Here is a 25,047-nt window from a genome sequence, read left to right on the forward strand (position 1 = left end):
TTTGCTTAGCAGTACCTATCGAGGTGACGCTCGCACCCTCTGGCCCCTCACATTCCTTCCCAGGGCTCTTGAAGGCAGTGCTGCCCTGACACCCGCTTAGTTCCTTTGCATTGGAATCTAAGGCTGAAGACTCTGATGCAGAGAAGACGGAGGGTGGGGCGTCGAATATATGTCTGCACCCACTCGAACAACAACCGTTACAGTACAGGCAGGTAACCATTTTTTCTTCAAGTGGTTGCAGACATGTATTCCGTTCAGGTGACTCATAAGCAGTACCTGTAGGAGAGGGGGCTCAGAATCTACTGAAATAATGACTGCAACCAGCTTCCCAAAGTTTGCCTCTGATCTAGATGCAGCTGAAATAGCATAATGCTTGGTAAAAATCTGTATAAAAGACCAGGAAGTGCCCCTGCAAATTTACAATATAGCAATGTCACTGAGAAACAAAACTGAAGTCTTTTGGGCCCTCATCGAATGAGCCAACCACCTCTGTGGAAGCGTGGCCTGAGCTACCCCACATCCTCTTGTAGTGCAGGAAGTAATCCATCTGGAAATCATCTGTGTGGAAACCACCTGACCCTTCATCCGATTCACACACGAGATAAAAAGTTGCGGTGATGCATGGAACAGTGTAGTCCTTTCTACACAGAACGCCAAGGATTGTCTTGCATCCAAGGACAGAAAGTGCTCCTCTCGTCCACATTTGAGTGAGTGTTAGGAAAAAATTCAGGTAAGTATATTGTTTGGTTAAGGTGAAAATATGAAAACTTAGTTAGACAAAAACATAGGGTATGGCCTCCAGGCCACCTTGCCTTTGAAAAACTGTAGCAGTAGGCTTCGTCATTAGGGTCTGCAGCTCACGAACTCTCCTCACAGAAGTTCTGGCAATAAAAAAAAGCTGTCTTTCAGCAAGGGATAGATGGGAAAGGTTGCTAGGGGCTCAAACAGAGGACTTACGAGGCAGCCAGTATAGTATTGAAGTCCCAAAAGGGAATAATTTCTTTTACAGGCAAAAAGAGGTAGACAACACATTTTAGAATCTAATTACCATGGGACTGGATAATACCAACTTCCCTTGGATTGGAGGATGAAATGCTAAAATTGCCACTAAGTGGACCCTCATCTAGCTGAGTAACAGAGCTGAGGACTTGAGATATACCAGGTAATCCAAAATGTCCTGAATATGTGCTAGCACTGGCCAAATTCCTCGAGCCAAAGACCAAACTGAAAAACGTTTTCACTCAGCCAAATAGGTCGACTTACTAGAAGGTTTTCTACTATTAAGTAGGACTCGCTGCACTGCTTCTGAACATCATTCTTCCTCTTCACCTACGCATGGAGTATCCAGGTTGTTAGGTGCCGACTGCTCAGCACCGGATGCCATATCTGACTGTGGAGTCGTGTCAGCAGGGCATGAGGGGAAGTTCTGGGAAGTCACATAGATAGACCATGAAGTTTGGAGACCCAACATCGTCTTGGCTAAGCTGACACAATGAGTATCAGCTTGGCATGATCTGTCTTCAGTTTTAGAATAACCTCAGGGATGAGGGATAAGCGGGACTGGGGGGAAGCACAATGCTGATCTCCAATTCAAATGGGAGGCATCAGTTAATGAGCCTGGATCAAGTCCAGCTCCAGAGCAAAACTGACTGAAGTTCTTGTTGTCTTTAATTACAAACAAGTCCATCATCGGAATGCCCCATTCGTTGAAAATGGACTGCAGCACAGTGACCATTTGCGATTTTGGGAGAAATTCCTTCTGAGGTGATCAGCCAACTGATTCTGAACTCCCGACAAGTGCGTATCTGTGGGAATGAGTCTTCCTTGCTAGAAAAAATGCCAAAACTGTTTTGCTCCCTGACACAGCTGGTTAGAGTGGGCTCCTCCTTGACTGCTCACATAATACAATACAGTGGTATTGTTGGTAAGCCTGTGAACTGCTGCCCCTTTGAACTGAGCCCAAAAGGCCTGGCCTGTATTGTAAACCTCTTGAAGTTCCAGGACATTGACACGAAGGGAAGCTTCCTGTTCTGCCAATAAACCCTGAACTTTCAATGTCCCTAGTTGCATCCCCCTACCTATTGTGGGGGCTTCGGTAACTATAGTTTGGGTCAGTGGAGGACGGGCAAAGGGAGCACCCTTGCACACATTGCTCTGATGTGCCTACCATTCTAGGTACTCCAGGATCACCAGTGGCACTTGGACAAGCCTGTCCAATGGCTGAAGATGGGTGATAGATCAACTTCACCCATAATTTAAGAGGACAAAGGCACAAACTTGCATGCTGGACTGTATAAGTGCATGCAGCCACATAACTTAGTAATGGCAGGCATAATCATGCCATAGTTGAAGGGTGAAACTGGAAGAACAGACACAGATGAAGAATTATTTGAAATTATTCATTTGGCAGAAAGCCCTGGAACTTGTAGAGTCTAGTAGGGCCACAATGAACTTGATTCTTTGTATCAGAATTAATACTGATTTTCCTTTGCTCAAAATCAGCCCCAGTCAATAAAAGAGACATAGTATGAACTGGATGTGATGGAGGACTTGTGCCTCAGACTTGTGCTTTGGACTTGCCTTTCAGTAACCAATCATCCAGGCAAGGGAAGATGTGAATTCCGATTCTCCTGACAAGCGATCACTACTGCCTGAAGGAGCAGTGACTCATGAGAGAAGTCCCTGAAAAGGGATGGTGCCTGGGAGTGAGAAGGGGGAATTGGATTGCATAACCCGATCTCACAGTGTTTAGGACCATTTGCCTGTGGTTGTTGTTTCCTAAGCACTGTAGAAGCAGGACAGTCTGTCCCCAAATGGCAGGGAATTGGTCTGGAAGTTGACAACTGGTAAGTTGCCCTTTGTAGGAGAATCTAAATGACTGATAGAGGATGAGCTGGTTGGTTCAAGTTGGAACTGGAAAGCCTTCGCCTGTGCAAATTGTGTTGCTTTCTGGAGAAGTCATGCTGTCTAGCAAGATAAGCCAACTCCTGAAATACAGCTGGGAATACTGATGGTATCGCTGCTGCTGACCTCCATAATGAGGCCTCTCAATCACCTCCAATGAAAGTAGACTCATAGACTTAAGGTCAGAAGGGACCATTATGATCATATAGTCTGACCTCCTGCACAACGGAGGCCACAGAATCTCACCCACCCACTTCTGTAACAAAACCCCTACCCTATGTCTGAGTTACTGAAGTCCTCAAATCGTGGTTTAAAGGCCTCAAGGTGCAGAGAATCCTCCAGCAAGTGACTCGTGCCCCATGCTGCAGAGGAAGGCGAAAAACCTCCAGGGCCTCTACCAATCTCCCCTGGAGGAAAATTCCTTCCCGACCCCAAATATGGCGGTCAGTTAAACCCTGAGCATGTGGGAAAGACTCATCAGCCAGAACCCAGGAAAGAATTCTCTGTAGCTCAGTAGCTCAACAACTCCTTAAAAGAATGTAGCATCTCATCAGTCTTTTCAGAAACAGAAACTGACAATCAAAAGGTAGATCCTCTATGCCCTGCTGGACCTCCGGAGCTATGTCAGAGTTTTGTAACAAAGCTCTTCTCATTGTACAGCAGAGGACATAATCCTGGAGTAGGCGTCCGCTACATGCCATGCTCACCGCAGCAACATCTTTGACACTAGACAACCTTCCACAATGAAAGCCTTAAAAAGTCTTCCCTGGAGGATTCTGGCAATTTGTCTCTAAATTTGGACGTAGCCTTCCAATTTACAAATTTATATTTTGATAACAGTGCCTGAAAATTAGCAATGCACATTTGTAAAGACAAGGTTGAATGCATTTTTCGTCTCATTACATCCAATCTTTTAGACTCTCTATCTTTAGGCATTGACTTAAATCTCTCATGTTTCACTCTCTCATTTTCAGCTGTTACAATAGCAAGTTAGAGGCTGGATATTAATAGAAGCACTCAAAACTCTGCATAGGGACATAATACCATTTTCCAAAAGTACTTCATTTGTAGGTAGAGCTACCCTCCCTGAAACTGACGACTGGAGAATGTGCACTAACTTATGGGTATTCTCCTGAATGAACTTGGCCTGAATGCCAAGGCTGTAGCCATTTCCCTAAGGAGATCTTGATAAAACAAAGTCTTTAGGCACGGAAGATGAATCTGGCATAGTGTAATCGTCTGGTGAGGAAGATGAAGAAGGAAGTAGGCCCAAAATGACCCCGTTTGCTCCTGCAATAAAGGCTTAGTCTGTACCAGCTCAGAAGGAGCAACCTCAATATGAGTCTCCAGCCTAGTTGGGTCAGGAAGTGAGACAGCTGGTGGGTTTGGCAACATTCTCTGGAATGAGAAGAGGATCGAACCCTGAAGGTTGAGGGACATCCCAAGGGTTCCATGAAGGCCACTAAGGGAAGTGATATGGCACTGGTAGCCAGCAGGAACCAGGCCAAAAACTGCCGTCTCTACTGCAAAAACAGTATTGATCTCAGTGCTGATGGGGATCCCCTGGTGCTCTCAAAACGTTTGAGCTTGGTGCCTGGACAGAAAAAGAGAAGCAGAAGATGACTCTGAACTCAAACGCGAGGAACATTCCAAATAGTCTGAAGGGAAGGGAGGAGCCACCTTGGTGGAGCCATCACATGCCGTGACTTGTCTGAAGCCCAGCACATGGGCCACATTGGTATCGATGAAGGCACAGAAGCCAGAGCCTGGAGAACTGGTGGTGTCATTGAGGCAGTACTGGAAAGGATATGAGTATTGAAGTAGAGGCCAGTACTGAAACTGTAGCTCTTGCCTATACAAGATGAAATGGTCTCCAGAGCCAAAAATGGAACTGATACTGACAATGGATCTCTCAGTGTTGCTACGGAAACTGATTTGTCTTTGCAGTCTGATTTTTAAACAGTGTTGGAGATGACCACACCAACAACCTGTATTCTGATGTAATCAAATCTGATAGTCCCAGGACTGCAGAAGACACCACACAGCTGAGGACTCCTGTATCACAGGTGAGTCTAGCACAGAGAGGCAAAGTAAATCTGAGGCTGTCGGGTTGATAAGCCTGTGGAGTTGATAGGGTCGGTGCTGAGACTGATGTTGTCAGTACTGGACTCAACAGACGCACCATGGACCGTACTGGAGTCTACGGTATAGTGCTAGAATGATATCGTCTTGGTACTGGAGAGTGGGAAGACAGCCCAGCTCTATTCTGAGTACCTGAAGAATCCTGATGTTGCCCAACACTCCTCTTAGAAGAGGAGGAAGAATCTCCCTGAGCCTTGGAGTGACTACCATCGGTTTTCTGAGCCTTCTTTCTCGGGGTGGACAGGAAGGAGAACAATCTCTTCCTTCCCTTGGGAGAAGAATCAGAGTCTTGCGGTGGTATCAAAGCATGCTGAGGGGTCGGGCAATCTGAGGAGGATCCCAACACCAAAGTGGGCCTCATGGCTTATTCTACAGCAGGGGTCTCAAACTCAAATGACCATGAGGGCCATATGAGGACTAGTACATTGGCCCGAGGGCCGCATAACTGACACCTCCGCCCCCGCTGCCCTTGGCCCAGCCCCCACTCCACCCCTTCCATGAGGCCCCGCCCCTGCCCCGCCTCTTCCCACCCCTTCCCTGCCCCCATTCCAACCCCTTCCCCAAAATCCCCACCCCAACTCTGCCCCCTCCCTGCCCCCAGGAGGTGCAGGAGGGGTGTGGGGTGTGGTGGGGGCTCAGGGCAGGGAGTTGAGGTGTGGGGTGCAGGAGGGGTGAGGGGTACAGCAAGGGGTCAGGATGCAGGGTGCGGCAGGGGGCTCAGGGCAGGGGGTTCGGCTGCAGGAGGAGTTTGGGGGGCAGGATCTGGCCTGGCGCGTACCGGGGGCAAGGCAGGCTCCCTGCCTGCCTGTCTGCCGTGCCCCCGCAAGAGGCTAGAACGTGGGGAATGGGGGTCGGAGGGGCTGTGTGTTTCTGTTGCTCGAGGCACCGCTGCCAGCAGCTCCCATTGGCCGCGGATCCCCGTTCCCGGCCAATGGGAGCTGCTGGGGGCACTGCCTGAAACAACAGCCACACACAGCCCCTCCGTCCCCCCTTCCCCATGTTCCAGCCTCTTCCCGGAGCTGCGCAGGGCAGGCAGGCAGGGAGCATGCCCTGCTCCCGGTGCACGTCCGGCCGGAGCCGCTCTGGTAAACACTGGGGGAGGGCGGGGGGACTGCAAGGGGCTCGCAGGCCACAGAAAATCACCCTGCGGGCCGCATGCGGCCCGCGGGCCACATGTTTGAGACCCCTGCTCTACAGGGTGCTGGGCCAGGCATAAGTCTCTAGTCACCAGTATCCTCTTTTTGAAGGACCTGCAAATGGAGTACTTTCTCTTCAATATGCCCTTCTCAGGCACAATAAGCACTGAGCATGGAAATTACTCTTGAGGATAGCTACTCTACATGAGAGATAGTGCTTGAAACCTAGCAAAGGCTTTGCACCAGGTAAAATCCAACTATTACACTAAGTAATCTAACACTAAGGGTACTGCTACTAACTATATACAAAATACCTAGAGTAAACTCTCTGAGAGAACAACAGAAGTGTGAGGTAAGATACAGTAACTCCTTGCTTAATGTTGTAGTTATGTTCCTGAAAAATGCGACTTTAAGCGAAACGATGTTAAGCGAATCCAATTTCCCCATTAGAATTAATGTAAATGGGGGTGGGGGAGCTAGGTTCCAGGGAAATTTTTTTCACCAGACAAAAAATTATAATATATATATATATATTATACATGCATACATACACACATACATAAACACATACACACACAGTATAAACAAACAATTTAATATTGTACACAGCAATGATGATTGTGAAGCTTGTTTGAGGTGGTTAAGTTAGAGGATGGAAGAAAGTGGGATATTTCCCAGGGAATGCCTTACTGCTAAATGATGAACTAGCATTCGGTTGAGCCCTCAAGGGTTAACACATTGTTGTTAATGTAGCCTCACACTCTACAAGGCAGCACGAATGGAGGGAGGGGAGACAGCATGGCAGACAGAGACACACACCCTGTGTGAGACAGAGAGATGCACATTGCCCCTTTAAGTATGCTGACACCACTCTAAGTACATTGCCTTTTTAAGTAGATCAGGAAGTTGAGACAGCAGCTGTGGCCAGTGAGCTCCCTCCGTCCTGAGCCCTGTCATGTCCCCACCCTGCTCTATGGAGAAGGGGTAAGCAGGGGGCAGGAGCAGGGGAGAGGGGGACACCTTGATATTGCTGTGCAGGGGGGGAGGGGGAAGAGGGGTGCCAAACAGGAAGCTCTTGGGAGCAGCTCCAAGGCAGAGGGCAGGAGAAGCACATGGCAGTGGGGGGAGGGACAGCTGAACTGTCGGCAACTGATAGCCTGCTGGGCGTCTGCCACACAGGGAACTTAGGGGAGCGGGGAGCTAATGGGGGGCTGCTGGTCCACCGTGGTTCCAAGCCCCCACCAGCTAGCTGCAAAGGGCTGCTCTTCCTGCAAGCAGTGGACAAAGCATGCGGATGCCAAACAACATTATAACGGAGGATTGTGCAACTTTAATCAAGCATGTTCCGTAATAGATCAGCAATGTAACAAAGAAACAACGTTAACCGGGACGACTTTAAGTGAGGAGTTACTGTACCACACGGAACGCTCTGACTCAAACTGTGGGCGGTAAGAAAGTACTGAGGAGGGTTGAAGCAGTGCAGGCCTCAAGTAGTCCTGGCAGGGTGTGAGCACTGCCTTGATAGATACTGCTAAGTGAATTTCTCTGGTTTCGGTGAGCTAGGCCTGCACTCACTTGAGTGGAATACAGGTCTGCAACTACTCACAGAAGAATAAGTGGGCTAAATTCTATGCCTAGTCATGCCAATAAGCACCGCTGACTGCAATAGTTTCAAAAGTACTGCAAGGGCATAATTGAAGGCAAAATGTAAACCCCATTTTACTGACCTAAATTTAACCTTTTCTATGTACTGTATATCATTGGAGGAGAATGTGTCTCTTGGGTATTATATGTACTGCTGTTAATTAATTCAATAATTAATATGAAAGAATGCTCTTTTCCTTGGAAACCGACACACAAAAAATTACTCTATCTGATGTAACATCAGTTTAGAATACAAACGAATTACATAAAATAGTTTTACCTGGCTGCAGCACAATGCTGGCTTCTTTAGTTGTTCTGAAGGCCCCTGTGGCTATTTTTATAAATAAAGCAGAATTAATATTTATAGTGAGGATATTAAGCTTATGTATGAGCTTAGCAGGAGTGAAGAAACATTTGTATAATAATAAGCAGCTAAATAGAAGCAAATACAGAAACGAGGAAAAAGGAGGGCAAGGATCAGAGTCAGACAGTCAGCCAGCTCAGGAGGACCTGGGAGAAGAAAAATGCAGGTTTCCGAGAATGGTTGCAAGAGTTCCACAGAGGCAAAGCAGATCTTTAGTGCCCACTGGAGGACAGTGAAACTTTTCCCACAATTGAGTTCACCTACATCTTTAAGGTAAGGTTGAGGTGTAAAAACCTCTACAAGGAGCAGAAAACAGCGATGGGATGAGTCACGCACACCTGACGAACCTTCCATCCTCTAGTACTAAGAAGATAAGTCTTTATCACTTGATCAAAGAAGAACTCCTCTAGCCTATAATAATAGGTCTTCTTATTAATTAATTAATTAATTAATTAAGATATCCCATCTCCTAGAACTGGAAGGGACCTTGAAAGGTCATCAAGTCCAGCCCCCTGCCTTCACTAGCAGGACCAAGTACTGATTTTTTGCCCCAGATCCCTAAGTGGCCCCCTCAAGGATTGAACTCACAACCCTGGGTTTAGCAGGCCAATGCTCAAACCACTGAGCTGTCCCTCCCCCATCCCTTATCTTCTCTATTGTCTAATTGCTGGAGGGCAACATCACACGTTGTATTGCAGAGTTCCTTTGTGTCAAATATTAAAAAATTCTACCTCTATGCAAATGGACTTAACATAACCAACTGCTGACTTTTCTCCCAATATGTTGTCCCAAGTAGTGGGCACATCTTGTTAGCAATGCCAAGAAACTTTACCAATATGCAGGAGGCATTTTCTCAGAAACTTTTTGTATTTATTTTTAAAGTTCAATTTGGTTGTCAGGGGCAAGCGATCCAAACACTGAATGCATGGGGTATTTGATCCTTGACTGCCATTTTAAAGCTGCAGCTAAGCAACCAAACTGTGGAAGAAATCATTCCACTCCAAACCTAATTACCTATTTTTAGAAGTCAGAGGTTTTAATTACATGGGATAGAATGAGGTTGAACTACCACTGCTCTGAAGGGTACCTTTTCTCTCTGATAAATTTCCTATTGTCATGCAAAGTAACTTCAGAAACACATAGATGACAAATTGACTATGGGAGGAGAGCAATAAGTTATCTTATGGAAACCAGTCTGGACAGAAACATTGCAAGCTTAGGTCTGATTCTACCTAAGAGTTACTCCCCGTTCATGTATTTTACTCCACACCTTAATCTCCCAGGGCTGCCCAGAGGATTCAGGGGGCCTGGGGTCTTCGGCGGCAGGGGGCCCCCACTGCCAAATTGCTGCCGAAGACCCAGCACTTCGGAGGCGGGTCCCGGGGCGGAAGGATCCCCCCGCCACCGAACTGCCGCCGAAGACCCGGAATGGAAGAAGCTCCAGGGGCCTGGGCCCTGCAAGAGTTTTCCGGGGCGCCCAGAGCGAGTGAAGGACCCCGCTCCAGGGGCCCCGAAAAACTCTCGTGGGGGCCCCTGTGGGGCCCGGGGCAAATTGCCCCACTTGCCCCCCCCCTCCCTCCGGGCGGCCCTGAATCTCCCTTTGTTTTCAAAGGAACTAAGGGTGGAAGTAAAGCGTTCCTAAAAATAGAAGAGGCCAATGGAGTCCTTTACAGACCTAGTTTGTGGGACTAGGTCAATATGCACTATCAAGCCAATTTTATTTAGACCTCAACAGATCTGCCACGAGCCCACTGAAATCAATGGGAATTTTTTGCTGACTTCAGTGGACGCAGGACCTGGCCCCTAGCAGTATGTGCTGACCATTGGCTTAGGCACTGCTTCACAGAAAAACCAAAACAAATCCTGACCCGAAGAAGAGCTCTGTGTAAGTTCGAAAGCTTGTCTTTCTCTCACCAACAGAAGTTGGTCCAATAAAGGTATTACCTCACCCATCTTGTCTCTCTAACATCCTGGGAAAAACATGGCTACAACAACACTGTATAAAACAAACCCTTCATATTTAAGAGATTGTGCAAACGATTATTACATATTACTTCAAATTGGAATATTTTTTCTCTTGAAACTAAAATGTATCTTCAAAACTGCTATATAGGAAAAACATACCTAAAATACATTACACTAAGCTTGTAAGACTTTTCTAACCCCTACAACTCTGTCCTAATTCTTAATCACACAGTTGAATAAGATACCTGGATGCATTAAAATCAGTGTATTTAAGAAGACTCTTCTTCCCTGGTCCCCAGTTTTTAAATATGGTATGAGCAGCAACAGGAGGAGTGATTTTATGATGTGCACATCTGTTCACTGAAGAACACCTAATTTCACCCGATTGCATACAACAGCTGTTAGGTTATTTGCGATTATTATCAATCTGGGCAGATTCAAACAAGTGACCTTAGAAAAAAAAGGCTCCACATAGTGGTCACTATGAAAATTTACGAACATTTATCATGAAGTAGTATTTAAGAAATCAGGATGTTCCCCATCCTGGGATTCGGAAAGGCTATGTTTTTAGCTATTGTGGTGCGGAACGCATGTGTAAACTTTTTAAACTGCAACCACTCTGTTACCCATTAGAACACACACAGACTTAAACTACAAGTTCACATACCTTAAACATAGATACAAGATCCTCAGCAGACATGCAATTAAGCTGTTCTCTTGACAGTTCGCAGTCTGGCAAAAAATACAGCAGGACTTCCCTAAAAAATTTCAACAAAATGTGGTATATGTCAGTATCCAAGATTCCTTTAACCTCAAGTCTTGTACTGTGGAGACTACGGGACCCAGTCAGAATGCTTCTTATTAAGACACCTACTAGAAACTCGCCCTTCTTACTATGGTACCATGGATTGGACTCTATGGAACAAACCAAACTGCTTTAGATATGCCAGTACAAAGCTTATAGCACTAGAATGCCTCACACTCAGTACAAAAGATATTATTTGTGGAGAAAGATTAAAACTATATATCCAAAGACTGCCTGAAAACATAATACAATGTATTAAGGCTAGTGCAGCCCTGTGATGAGGGTTAATTCCTTGGACTCTGGCCACTAGGCCGTGCTGCCCTGGAATGAGGGTTAACTCTGTGGACTCCGGCCACTAGGCCATGCAGCCCTTTGACGCGGGGGTTAAACCCTCACAGGCAGCCACAGAGATCCATTGTGGAATCCATTGTTTCTAAAATTAAGGAACTGGTCCTTTGGTCTGGATATAATTTTTGGAAATTCTGGTGCAGTTTTCAATTCAGGTCTTCAATACTATGTCAACCAGGGGCTGGAATAGTATTTTACACTAAGATACCCTTTAACCAAGGGTGCCCAAAGATTTTAAAGAGGTGTTATCCCTATTTTTCAGAGAGGCAGATTGAGGTAGAGAGAGATTAAGTGTCCTTCATAATCACAGTGAATCAGTGGGAGAGGACAAAAACAGCACTAAGGTTCTGACTCCAGGCCCTGATCTAGTCCCTGGAAAGCCACAGAATAAAATCCCGCCCAGCCAATTCACTCAGCCAAAAGAAACGGCGTAGCAGTGTTCTCTGCCCTTGGGATAGTGTGACTTGCCCATACTAAGCAGTAACCTTTCTGGAACCTGTGGCTTGACTCCAAAGTCAATTCAGTCGACTGGCTGAATGGATAGTGGTTGCCCTTTACAGACATGGGGGTAAAGAAGGTAGCTGAAACAGGGAGAATGGGGTGTGTGTGTGTGTGTGACAGTGTTATTTGATAACTGTTATTTACATGGCTTAACCACAAGCCCAGTAATCTTTGTTTTGGAGCATTTGATTCCTGAATAGTTAAATATTTCCTATGCAGTATTTGTTTCCTACATTTTAAATTCTCCACCGTTAGCGCTAGCAACTGAATTATATGCTCGATCAAAGACAGAAGTCCGGCATTCATGACAGCTCCATTGTAAGCTCTTGTAAGATCCCATTTTACTCAGTCAATTACTATGCAACAAATGAGGAAGGAAAATGGGTTTCCTACAAGTTTCATTTTATCTGCAGAAAGCCTGGCCATAAAATCTGATGTTGACAGCATGTCAGAAGCCTATACAGATAATTACTTTTGATACAAACACATTAAGTCAACCACTTTCCTACAGAACTATGCTGAAAGGATAGTTTAATGCATTTGTTTTTTATTATTGGCAGAGCTGTCACCTGAAGAAATAGTTAGTACTTTGGGTGATTTTAGTGGACTTCTGGTCAATTTCAGCCACATGATAATTATGAGGCTGTTGTTTTATCCTTTTGATTTACTTCTAATCTACAACGTTACTAGATGGTTTAATGTATGAAGCTAAAATCTCACCTCATTCTACTGCAGCAGCTATTTGTCCACTAAATTTCTAACTTTAATTTGTCATGTTTCTGTATGCTTTGTACCCTTGGTTAAGAACCACTGGCATATGTATCTCTGGGGGTACAGAGAGGTCTTCCGGGGGTACATCAACTCATCATGATATTTGTCTAGTTTTACAACAGGCTACGTAAAAAGTATGAGCGAAGTCAGTACAAACTAACATTTCACACAGACAAACTGAGAAAGTAAGCAATTTCTCACTAATAGTGTGCTGTGACACTGTTGTATTTTTATGTCTGATTTTGTAAGCAAATAGTTTTTAAGCGAGGTGAAACTTGGGTTACACAAGACAAATCAGACTCCTGAAAGGGATACAGTAATCTGGAATGGTTGAGGGCCACTGGCTTATGTGTACTTAACATCGTTTTTGTTAAGGTGAAATATATTTTAAGGTGTTTAGCAGCGTGCTTACACCCCCTCTCTTCTTGTACATCGCTTCCCGGCTCTTTGAGCTCTGGTCCAAGTGAAAAATTTCTTCCCCAAATAACAAAAGAAGTAACAATTAGCAATATTTCCTCTGAAGACTGTTAAAGCACATTAAACTGTTTTTGAATGTTTGTTCTACTTAGCTGGGAAAGATTCCTCACTCTCTCAAAGTGGGTTATATAATATGTGCACTCACAACCTTAAAGATACAGCTGGCAACTGTTATTGAATAGATGCAAAAAGAAATAATTTCATAGTTTTGCTAATCCAAATCTCTAAAGTTTTTTCACATACACTACTTTATCATTTTGCTAAGTGTTATGTAGACAATTGGTGTAATGATGTCCCCAGCCACTAAGATCCATCTCTTCAGCAGCAGGCATCTCATCTGGTCCCACTTGGCACCTTCACATATGATCCAACCCACTATCCACAAGAAGGTACACAGTCAGTCTTTCACTTCCTGGTGGCTTGGGAAATAGTCCATAGTCAGCCACAGGGACTATGGTCAACAATGATTATCTCCCACGCCTTGCTTCAAAGGCAGATAAGTGCAACCCTCATTTCACCCTGTTAAATCTGGCATTACAGTGAGGTTGTGTGATGGGAAAAGAGCCAACATCCTGGAAACTAGGATTACAGTTACACAAAAACCAAAAGCCAGGAATTCAACTGGTTAAAAGAGGAATATATTTCATTCTCAGTTAAATTCATGTTCTTGTTAAAAGCTTTGTTGGTGCATGTTACTTAGCATTTACTGAACTTGATTTTTCTAAATATACAAACAGCATTGTGCAATAAAGTTAATGGACCAGATATTCAAAACTGAGCCTAACTTCTGCAAAAGTCTAATTATGTAGACCCTGATTTACGTATGTGCATCTGAGAAGAAACATCTATGTAAGCTGAGCACACTGAAGTGCATTGCATACACTTTTGAAGATCTGATCCAATTTTTGTAATATTTTGGGCAGTCTACAGAGCATTCCAATTCTATCTGGATTCCCTTCTGTACCTTTGAAATAGAGACTTAAATTATGGCACTGCTCAGTGAAGGCCAGATCAATAGCTGCAATTGCTCTGATGGAGTGAAAGTATTAGAACTGTTCAAGGCATTAGCCACCGAAACACTCACCTTAAAAGAGAGGTTAATGTTTCTACAGTTTTCTTTCCAGACATACACTGGGAAGACTCTCCTATGTGTGCCACAGCACCCGTCTCCTGCATCGCAACTTGGACTTTTCCTTCAGCACATCCTTTTTGATCTTCAGCCAATGCACTAGATATAAAGCAGACAAAAGATCATTTTAAAGTATTACACCAAAAGAAGTCAGAGACATACTTTCTATCATCTTATTTATCAACCCCACTGAGTTCCTAGAGGGAGAAAGGAAGTAAGGTACAAATAAAAGAGACAGCATGGAATCCTGATTTTCAAAAGGATTTAGGAAGAACATAAAATATGTTTAGTCACCTGAGGATACTGGCCCAGCAGACTTGGAAATGTGCATTCTACACTACTCTAATCCTAAAGTGCAGACTCTTACAAATCGTGGCTGATTCCTCTGATTGTAGTGAATGATGGATGGCTTGCTCTGGGCCATTCATCCAGGGGGGAGATGTCTGCTTAACAGAAAAAAGCCTGCACTACAGGTTGTAGGAGCAGGATGACTGGCTAATTGGGCCTCCTTGATATACTTGCAGCAAAGCACTGAGGCTCTGGTATGCACAAATTAAACGTCAATGAACAGGAAATTTTGCAAGCCAGAATTCAGGAATATCAAGTTGTGCTGCACTGACAATCCTTTGATATCTACGTGGGCATCAATAAGGTAATTTTACATTTATTAGAAATATAGTCAAATTAAAGTTATACACAGTTGTGAAGCTTACTAAAGAGCAAGTATTAAGCACAGAGCTGGAATTGACTAGCCCCTAGTACTATTAAACTGGCATTTCAGATTCAAAAGTATCAACAAAATAGCTGAATAGCTACATTTGTGTAGCATAAGCAACAGAGTGGGCAACAGATTAAATAATTTGCTGAATAATTAACACACACGACATATTTTGGCCTTTTTTCTTTATTTGTATCAAGATATTTTATTGCTTTCAGTACAATATAGGCTGAGTAGATTATATCAACATCATATATTTTACTTGTATTTGAGAAAAGTCATTAAAAATGGAGTCTGCTTTATAAACCATCCAGAGTGCTTCCTCTGGTTGAGATTTTTAGGACAAATATACCAGAAAATTCCCACAACTCTGCTACATGGCATCAAGCATAGAAATTAACCCAGCAGTAAAAGATACAACGTAGGCAATAAAGGGTTGAGTTCATTATTGTGGAAAAAATATTTATCTGTTTACCATCTCAACCTCATATAGCATTATTTTAAAGTCGGCATTTAGGCTACTCAGTCTACTTTGCAGTGAGCTTACCTAATTGTGTTAGGTTACTTATGTTTTGAACAGAAAAACTTTGTAGCTCTTTCATTCACTCACCCAGTGAAGTTAAGGATGTTGGCAAAAGCCCCACTTTGGCCCCATCTTGCCAAGTGGGGAAGTCAATGGGAGCCGAGGCTGCTGATCATCTGACAGGAGGTGCTCAACTCATTGCAAAGTTATGCCTTTATATGTATACGTATTTGAGTGAAAATCTAGTTACATGTAGCATCACAGTTAGGTATCTTACTGTAGCTGCATACGGAATTATTGGGTCTCATTTCACACAAAAGAATATACCGGTTGCTGAAGATAATTTAACTTGATTAGGGAATCTGAAGTCTAAGAAGAGAATTTGGCTTTTATATATAGAGTGAACACCTGACTGGATGTTCTCTTTTTTGGATATTTTTTTTAGCCCCTTCCACTCGGTTATAGTGTGCTGTGTTTTTAAGCCTCTGCCTTTCTCTTGAAAAGAATGGGAGCTCTATGTGCAACAGGAATGCAGGATTTGGCCCAGAGCTTTTATTACTAGAACTTTTATCAAATCAAGTTATTAGGAAACGAAAGGAATTTTGAAGCAGCACAATGTGGATATAGTTTATTTCAGAAGACACTGATTTAGAACAAAAAAGGTAAGAGCAGGTAAAATACAATTATGCATTAGCAACTTTTCAAAATTAAACAGAATTACCACTTTACTTTAAATAAGAGCTAAAGAATAATTTAAGTAAGTATTAAGGAGCAATTCTTATTTTCAGTCTAATTTTACATTTATGTAACTCCACTGACTGCAATAAAGTTAGTGCCAATTTACACTGATGACTAGACTAGGCCTTAAGTCTGAAAGTAAGTCTTTTGAAATTAACACAGTTTTTAGCGGCAGTAAGTAAGATCAGTAAAAATGTGTTTTTATATATATATATATACTGCAAAAGCCACTACAAATGTAGTATAAATGGAAGACATAAAATGCTAAAACATTCTTAACCGCACACTGAAGCTGGTAGTTACCGCTATAACCTGTGAGATCATTACTGTATTCCTAACTCAGTGTTTTGTCTAGCATATTCAGTGTTTGTAATACATTGCAATATTTGGTATCATTAGCTATAGCACCATTACAAAACATTTTGGAACAGCCCCTTTGCATTTTGGTAATATTACTATTCTCACCTTTCCAATTTTGAAGAAGGCACATTATTTCCCTTTATTTTTGTAGCATCCTTCTGATCAAAACAAATATACCTTTGTAAGTCACACTGTTTCTGTTTTCCTCCAAACGAACCTAAACATTTTGCAAAACACATTAGATGAAAAACAAATTGTTGACTTTAGAAACCACTTTGAAGTAATTTCTTTAAAGAATGCTTTAACACTAGCTTATGTTGAAAAAGGAAGTTATCTATATATATATCATTTTAAAGATACAGGTCTGTCACATCTTACGTGCATTTAACATGCGCGATTTCAGCTTTACGCAGTTGGCAAAAACAAAAAACAAAACAAAAAAAAAGAGAAAAATAACAATTTTAATACTGTACCTGTAGTGCGGGCGATTCCGCCCGCCACTGAACTCAATGTAATTTTGACTATACACGGTTTTCGCTTTACGCGCTAACTGCTGAACGGAACCCCCGCGTAAGATGAGACAGACCTGTAGTCATTTACAATCGTCCCTTGAAATTGAAATCTGTCCTCCAAGTGAATATTCAGTTCCCTGGCCTAAGCACACAAAGATTTTGCTTCCAACTAACTATTTCCCAGTAGTCATATGATAGTGAGATTAGTGTCAGTTGCAAGTCCCTTTTGTGTATATTGTTGTTTTGTTTTAAATATTCATAGCAATTCTGTAAACATAGTCTAGATTGAAAGTACAAACACTTTTTGATTTTACCTTTGTTCAACCGAAGAAATTCTTTACTTTCCCCACACTTAGACAAATTTTCAGTCTCATCCTCAGACACCATTACCTAAAACACATAAAATTTAGTTTATCTTTCTATATTTTAAGAAACTGTCTTCTCCTAAAAAGCCATGGATCTACCTAGCAAAGTTAAATCACAATATAATACATGTTAATTGGAGGTTAACTCCAGGTTAAATTCAATTTGGGTTTGATTTTGATCTTGCTTCCACAGGCATAAGTCAGAAGTGACCTCATCACGTTGATCGAATCATACTGGCAGAATCAGGCCTTACATGTTTCCTTGATATTTGTCTTCTCAGCTCAATGTTGTACTTGTGCAGTTTTACAGATCAACTCTCCATTTTTTTTAACCAGATGTAAATAAAGGGGGAAAATGTGGGCAAACAACACGTGTTTTGTAGATCTGGTGAAAAAGATTATGCTGCTTAGCAAGCAGTTTGATATTTTTAAAATGTTCTAAATATGGCCTTATTCTGGCTCTTATTCAGGAAAGCAAACTCATGAGCAGTCCCACTGAATACAGTGGGTCTACCTCTATGCTTTGTTAGGCACGGACTTAAGAAAGTTTCATAGCAGCAACATATGAAAGGAACTCGGTAGTGTCCTAAAGATAGGAAGCTGAAAATGAGTTATCGTATGATCTGATTAGCTTTCTCATGTTATAAAAAAGAGAAAAAAGTATAAAGTATTCTGATTGCCAGTTTGAAGCCCACCATAGTGGTGATTTTCTGTTAGCCTTGTGTGACTATTTCAGGCTAGTGGCCTTTCATGTAATCCGCTGTTCTTTCACTCAGATTTTTGTTCAGTGTGACATTCCCAATACAAATGTCTTGCAGGGAAGGGAAGGATCTTTTCAGTGCTATGCAGCATTCATCCATTGCCCCATTTGCTTTGAATGTGCAAACTAAGCCCTTGGGACTCTAACCTTGGTAGAAAATGAGAGGCCACTGTCTGAGACCAGAATTGGCACAGTCCCCCTTCAATGCTGTGAGAAATCGGTCTCACAAACAAAGCAGCATTTGCTTTCTGCCTGGTGTCCCCTAGGATGCTTTGCCATGAGAGGGCAGGGTGGGGACAACAGGGAGGCACTGACATTGTAAAACAGAGGACAAAAGTCTTAGTGCGCCAATGGCTCCTGGAGAAGAGGTAGTGGTGGAGATGCACAGGAAGAGCTCACTGCTGCCTGGAAAAGAGAGATAAAGGGCTAAAAATAGAGGGAGGGAAATTAGCTGCCAACTTATTTTGCCATTGTAAGCAGAACTTCTAGCAGGAGGAAGCGTGGTTAATGTACTCAGCTGGGACTCAGGATGTCTGGCAGAGATGGGAATTGAACCCTGATCTGACGCCTCTTCACCTGGTCATTTAACTTGTGTCTCAGTTCCTCATATGGAAAAGGAATAATATTTCCTTCTTCTACCCTTCGTCTGTCTTGTCCAGTTAGACTGTAAACTCTTCAGGGCAGGGGCTGTGTATGTACATGTGTAGTCCCTAACACAATGGGTCTCTGGGATAGTGCATTAATGTGATTAATACAATTAGTTAATAGGGGGCACAATCTTTCCCCATAGTGACCTAGCAACAGCACTAAGCTACCTCCAGTATCCTCAAAGACAAGGCACAGCACGTCTCTCACAGATTACTGTAGGCCTTAGTGTCCAGAAACGGTAGCATTAGCAGCTAATTATGGTAATTATTGTCTACATTGGGGGTTTAACCGCAGTTACTCAAGCTAGTTTGGAGGGAAAATGCCTGAGCACACAAGACAGAATTCATTAGAGTACAGTAACCCCTCATTTACCGTGAATTGTGTAATACTCTTTCAAAATACATTTCCGAGCTTTATAAGAACTGTGGATCTGTGCTTATGCACGGCAGCACACATCTGCATTACAATGGCCCCAACAGTGGATCTCCTTACACTGAATTGGCTTGCTATGGACTGGTACCATTGCAGAGTGGCCATTTGCTCAATGGTGATTGCGAATCGCTTGTCCGTGTGTGGGGACACTGCAGGATGGTATGCTGCTGCTGCTAGTTCAGCACAGATCTCAGAAAAAGTCATCTTCGCCATCCTGAAATTCTCTCACCACTGCTGGTCATCCCAGGTCTGCCTAGTGATCCTATCCCACCAATCCACACTGGTTTTCTAAGCCCAGAAACAGCACTGTAATGTGTGACATTGCTCCAAGAACAGCCCTTGTAGTAGCAGTTGCTTGGTATCAATCTTGTCCTTGTCTTCCTTCCTCCCCCGCTGCTGAAGCTGCTGCTGCCACATCATGTGCTTGGTGGTGCGTCAGGCACAGTCCAAAACGCAAAGCTGCCTGACTTTGAGAACTGAAATACAACCCAAGTAGCCTCTGCATCTTCGCAGTTGTCAGCACAGCAGCATGGAACACAGTTAGGTCTATACTGGCTGATAGCAATTTCAAAATGGTGCTAGCCCACCCAGAAGGAGAGGAAGCATTGAACAGAGAGAGTGAAATCATGGGATTTAAAAAAAAAAAAATTGACTCCAAGTCCCAGAATTCCATTGGCTTCCTCTACTCACCCCACAATGTACAGCGAGAGAAATCCCAGAAATGCCCACTGCTCAGAAGCGAAGCTAAGGACTAGAGAATACCCTTTGAGAATGCCACACACTTAGTATGCAGCAAGCCCCCACCCTGTACATACAATGATGAGAACTGAAAAGAGAGCACAGCTGCCCCATGTGCCCACTATTAACTGCAGCTTGTGTACAGCATGTTAACTAACACAGAGCAACTAACTGTGGATTAACCACTGGCTCATGGAGTCAAGCCCTGTGTTTAACTTGGATTTCAGCTTTCCTAGTGGGAAAGTGAGTGAGGAGGACCATCACAGTATATAACTCACACCTTCCACATGAAAATTAGGCAAATATTGCTTAGCACTTCGATAGCATTTAGAATCCAGAGATGTCACAGTGCTTCATGAAGCTGGGTAAGCAGTAATTTCTCTGAGTCTCTCTTCCCCTATCTGTAAGATGGCTAAGTGACTTGTCCGAGGTAATGTGGTCAAATCAGTGGCAGAGAATCAAGCATAAAATCTCCTCTGCTCACTCAGAGGCCAGTTAAATATGTGCCTTGGCTGCTGTCACATCTGTGATATAGTTTCTTTTGTTCACGAGTTTGTTCACGGTTTGAACGGAGAAAGAATACTAAAAAAATGCCCCATAAATAAGGAGTTGGCATATTACTACGTTTTCAGAGATGGCAATAATAAAAAAGGTATTCAGCCAAGAACGAACTAAACAGTTAAAGCTAATGACAATCCTAATAGATTGTCCCTCAGCAATTACTTCTACTGATCCCCACATTTGGGAGCAAGCTCCCCGGAGCAGCAAGTCTGAGCCATCTAAAACCATGAAAGCTCTGGCTGCATGCATGTCCCCTTGCAGATGTCTCCTCTTGCATGGAGATATAGTGCCCAGGAGAGGCATGAATCAGCGTTCACATTGCGCTCCCCGTCAGTACCCAGCTCGGGCTGGGGAAGGAATGATCCAACCAGTGGACTAAATTCAGCGATGAATCCTGGTCACAAGCCACCTGAGGCATGTTGTGCATACTCTAAGAAGAAGAACTGCCCAGAGTGCTGGGGAGAGATTTCCTACTCCATCACGTAGATACTCCATTACTTAAAGTAATACTCCAAATTTGAACATCTCTAACAAACAGTATATAAAACTACCTAGATTCCTCATAGTGTGTGAAACCTTTCATACTCTTGTCAGCAGCCACCCCTCCCAGGTATCTAACTGGTTTCATTTTGTTGATATTTGCACCTCCAAATCAGTCCTCTCCAACTCCATCACTATTTTATCCCCCATCTTTTTCAATTTCTCATAACCCTCATGAATGGCCTACTCAGGAACTATTTCAGATACAAGATCTCCACCTCATTTCCGTTGGTTCCATCTGATCCACTTCTTGCTTAGGACAAATGTACAATGTTCTTTATTCTGTCCTGCCATTTTTTCATCATAATTTATGTCATATATACAGCGTACTACTGATGGAGCTGCCAAGTTTTATTACCTATTAAAAAGCATCCGGATAATTTCACATCATTCCTAGACATTAAGCCTCATAAACCAAGTTTTAGCCTGGAGCGAGGTTTTACAGCCATTACAAATGCTAAAAACCAGGGATTGATAATGGAACAGATGGCAGGGCTTTATTTATAGCGAGAGCAGTGAGCACTGTTTTGACAACAGTAGAGGCTGAAGTACAGAATAACTGCTTTTACACAGACACTGATTCTTGTCCATCCAGGTGCACCATCAGGTTTATCTGCACAGAAGCTAGCAAGGCTGCCTTTTTGATGGGCCTGTGTACAGTACTTTAATACAGTCTGCAGTAAAGGCAAATCAGCTACAAATAAATCAGGCTGTCAAAAAAAATTAAACCAAGATTGAGACATTAGATGCAGATGCAAGTGATGGGAAACCAAATAATCTATTGGACAAGAATTATCATCACTCTAATCTAAAGCATATAGGCATGCTTAAAGCAAGTCAATAATCTATAGGAATGTTAAAAAGGAAGTAACAAGAACAAAGAAAGTTTCCTCACCATAAATCAATACTGCTGTCCTGGCTCATATATCTAGGATGTTATGTGCAAAACAGCAAAATGCCAAGGAATTACATCTTATTAATATAATTAGGATTTCAATTTAGTTTAGAGAAGCATTTACTATACTGCCTCTGTTAGGTGACTTATATATAATAACAACTAATTAGTCCAGATCAAACAGATAAATGACGACACAAGCAAAGGTGACAGCACCATTTTTGTCTACAAAACAAGTGATCTACAAAGATAGTTATTACAGGAGAATATACTGAGTATCTTAGAAGTGGGATATAACATTTAAGGTTCTGAGAATATTGCCTCAGGCACGAAGAAAAGTGGTGAAGCTAATGGGCTACTGTGAAGGGATCTACTCTCCACAGGTGCCGCCTAGTGGTCAGTGAGGGTGTGACAAGTGCTCTTCTGTCTTGGCACCCCCTATTGATAGCCTTTGGTGATCTGTCCTCTGCTATGGCTTGGCCCTCCCGCTGGGCCACAAGTTGTGTCCACCTATTCCAGGGTATGTCAAGATTCCAACAAGAGCTAGTTCTTCTGCCCAGCAAGAGGCTTCAGGCTTTAACTGGCCATAGCCCCAGTCTTGGCACCCCCTATTGATAGCCTTTGGTGATCTGTCCTCTGCTATGGCTTGGCCCTCCGGCTGGGCCACAAGTTGTGTCCACCTGTTCCAGGGTATGTCAAGATTCCAACAAGAGCTAGTTCTTCTGCCCAGCAAGAGGCTTCAGGCTTTACCTGGCCATAGCCCCAGACTTGGGACTCTCTGAGATATGGGGTCTTCCTAGTTCTGAGTCTCCAGCCCCATCAGGACGTGGGTAAGGGAACCTGGGCCCACCTCTCTCCACTAGGTTCCAATCCAGGGCCCAAGGGCAGGCAGCTGAACTCGGTACCCTGAAGTGCCAGGCCTCCCAGATCACTTCCTACCGGCCTCCCCGTTCAAGAGGGAAACGCAAAAGCTTGTAAACAAAATAAATCAAAGAAGTCTCCAACCTTGCAGATGTCCAGAGTCCTTTTCCCTCAGAGGTCGGACAGACCATCAATAGTCAGGGGCCCCAGCAGGGCTCTTTTTGGAGAGTTTCAGAGTGTAGGTCTGCTCACCTGCAAGCGAGCTACTCCGCTCCCCTTTTCAGCTTCTCCTCCAGCCTGTGCATGCACTGCAGGTTTAGCAGGGTGGAGTTGCCTGGGCCCAGAGTAGCTCCTTAACCCCTTCCACTTCAGTGTGAGGTCTATACACCCCATCACAGCTACCCATTCTATACCCATTTGGTATAGAAGATGGTATGAAGCATGATCATCAGATATTTCACGTCACCCAGGACACCGATATGGACATGTGTACCTGTACTTTGTAAGAGTCATCTACATTCATATACCAGAGCCATATTGATGTACTTCATTTGATAGATCAAGGACCAGATCTGCAGTTGTGTGAACTGGCACAGCTCCATTGACTTACAAGGAGCTATCCCAGTTACACTAGCCAAGCGTCTGAGCCAAGATATTTAGTGAGAATATGTTTTGCCAGGGCAACCTGGGTCTATATGGCAAGAGACGCAAGTATCTGCATACAGCCATTGTATCATTTTATGGCAAGCAGGGGAGGGGTTAAGATGAACTAAAGCAGGCCAATAACTGTCTGGTTTAATAATAACAAAAGCTGCCAAGGCAGTAAAAGGCAATTAATTCCTAATTTAATTCTTGCAGCTACAGCATAACAGAAAAGCAATGATATATCTACCGAGAGTAGGTATTTGTCTAACTTAATTAACCACCAGCAGCCTGAGATTAGATTGCCAGCTGTGATCACACAAATATACTTGGAGCAAGTAATAAATGACAAACATGATGTTTCCTTAAAACAAATAAAAACTGGTATATGTGAGCTAAGAAAAGCCTTCCAAGAACCGGCAGAATGACTGAGTAAAGGGGGTGCTCCATGCTAAGGGAGATGCAAACCTTAAGTGCGAAGCACTGTTTGAAGTGGAGGGTCACACCGCCACTTAGCAGGGAAAAAGCAGTATCATTTGTCAAGAATGTTATAGGCATTTCTATGGTACCCAGCAATACAGTATTTAAGCACTGTTTGAAAACAGATGTAGGTCAGATTATACCTGACACTTGTGCTGCTGTGGAGTACAAGGCACACTGCCACTTTTTCTGTTTCCTGCACAAAGGCTGGACACAGTAATAGTTCTTCCAGCTGAGGGAATACCGGGACTATTCTCGCTTAGCACTCACTGGTTCATCTCTCCTCAAAACCGAGACGAGGAATGGCCATGTACACACTCCCTACTGTATGCCAAGAAGCTCAGACATGGACTAACTTCTGGATGGGATAGCATCTCAGAGCTCCCATAACTCCACACTGCCCCCACTTGGGCCAGAAATGTAGTGATACAATCTGATTTATAATCTGTGGATGGTAAAAGCAGCTGGTGCTGGGCACTTGTTCCTAACCCGTGTATTATGTCATTTCAGCAGTCACGTACCACTTTACCGTTTGATTCCAAATGCAGTTCCATCCTTATCTTTAGGTAATCTATATTTGTACTACTACTAACTCAATCATACGTTAAACTTTCCCTGTTCTAGCTATCTCATCGATAGTATGAGTATGTGTAGGTGGGCTGGAGTAGGAAATGAAGTGACAGCTGGTCCAATCTAACCCCTGGTTTGATGTTGTTATAATAACTGCTTGGAAGGTAGAATGCAGATTAGTAAAACAGGAGCCAAACCGTTACACTTGATATAAGTAGCTACGTGGTCCAAGTGACATCTGATGACATCTACAATACTTCACTTGCAAGTGAAACTTGAGTTACTTTAGAAATAGCAAGATCTGAAATGGTTTGAAAAGTATCTAGTAGAGTGAGCGATAAAGAACTATTCCATACTTGCACTCCAAACAATCCCAGTCCGTTTGGATATTTTTTCCCCGGGTTCAGACTTTCATTTTTTGACTGGTACTGTAAGTAAAAATGCCAGAATACCACAAGTAATGAGATTCACGTAACATTTATGACCAACTCTGAAAGAGTAAGTACCAGACAACGGGA

The 25,047-nt window shown here is 43.3% G+C and overlaps 1 protein-coding gene across 14 annotated transcripts in view; it reads right to left on the reverse strand.

Moving 5' to 3' along the window:
• The window catches only part of MORC1 (MORC family CW-type zinc finger 1), a 98,257-nt gene that overhangs the window by 5,830 nt on the left and 67,380 nt on the right, over window positions 1-25,047 (reverse strand). For 13 of the 14 annotated variants that reach the window (XM_008165540.4, XM_065574693.1, XM_065574653.1 and 10 more), the window contains 5 exons: window positions 17,352-17,427; window positions 16,631-16,742; window positions 14,142-14,285; window positions 10,823-10,913; window positions 8,107-8,157 (listed from right to left, as the gene is read on the reverse strand). In XM_008165540.4, the coding sequence (XP_008163762.2) occupies window positions 8,107-8,157; window positions 10,823-10,913; window positions 14,142-14,285; window positions 16,631-16,742; window positions 17,352-17,427 (474 nt within the window). The remainder of the gene's footprint in view (window positions 1-8,106; window positions 8,158-10,822; window positions 10,914-14,141; window positions 14,286-16,630; window positions 16,743-17,351; window positions 17,428-25,047) is intronic. The other variant, XM_042853632.2, reaches the window with a different exon arrangement.

Source organism: Chrysemys picta, chromosome 1, assembly GCF_011386835.1.
Source record: "Chrysemys picta bellii isolate R12L10 chromosome 1, ASM1138683v2, whole genome shotgun sequence".
Taxonomy (NCBI): Eukaryota; Metazoa; Chordata; order Testudines; family Emydidae; genus Chrysemys; species Chrysemys picta.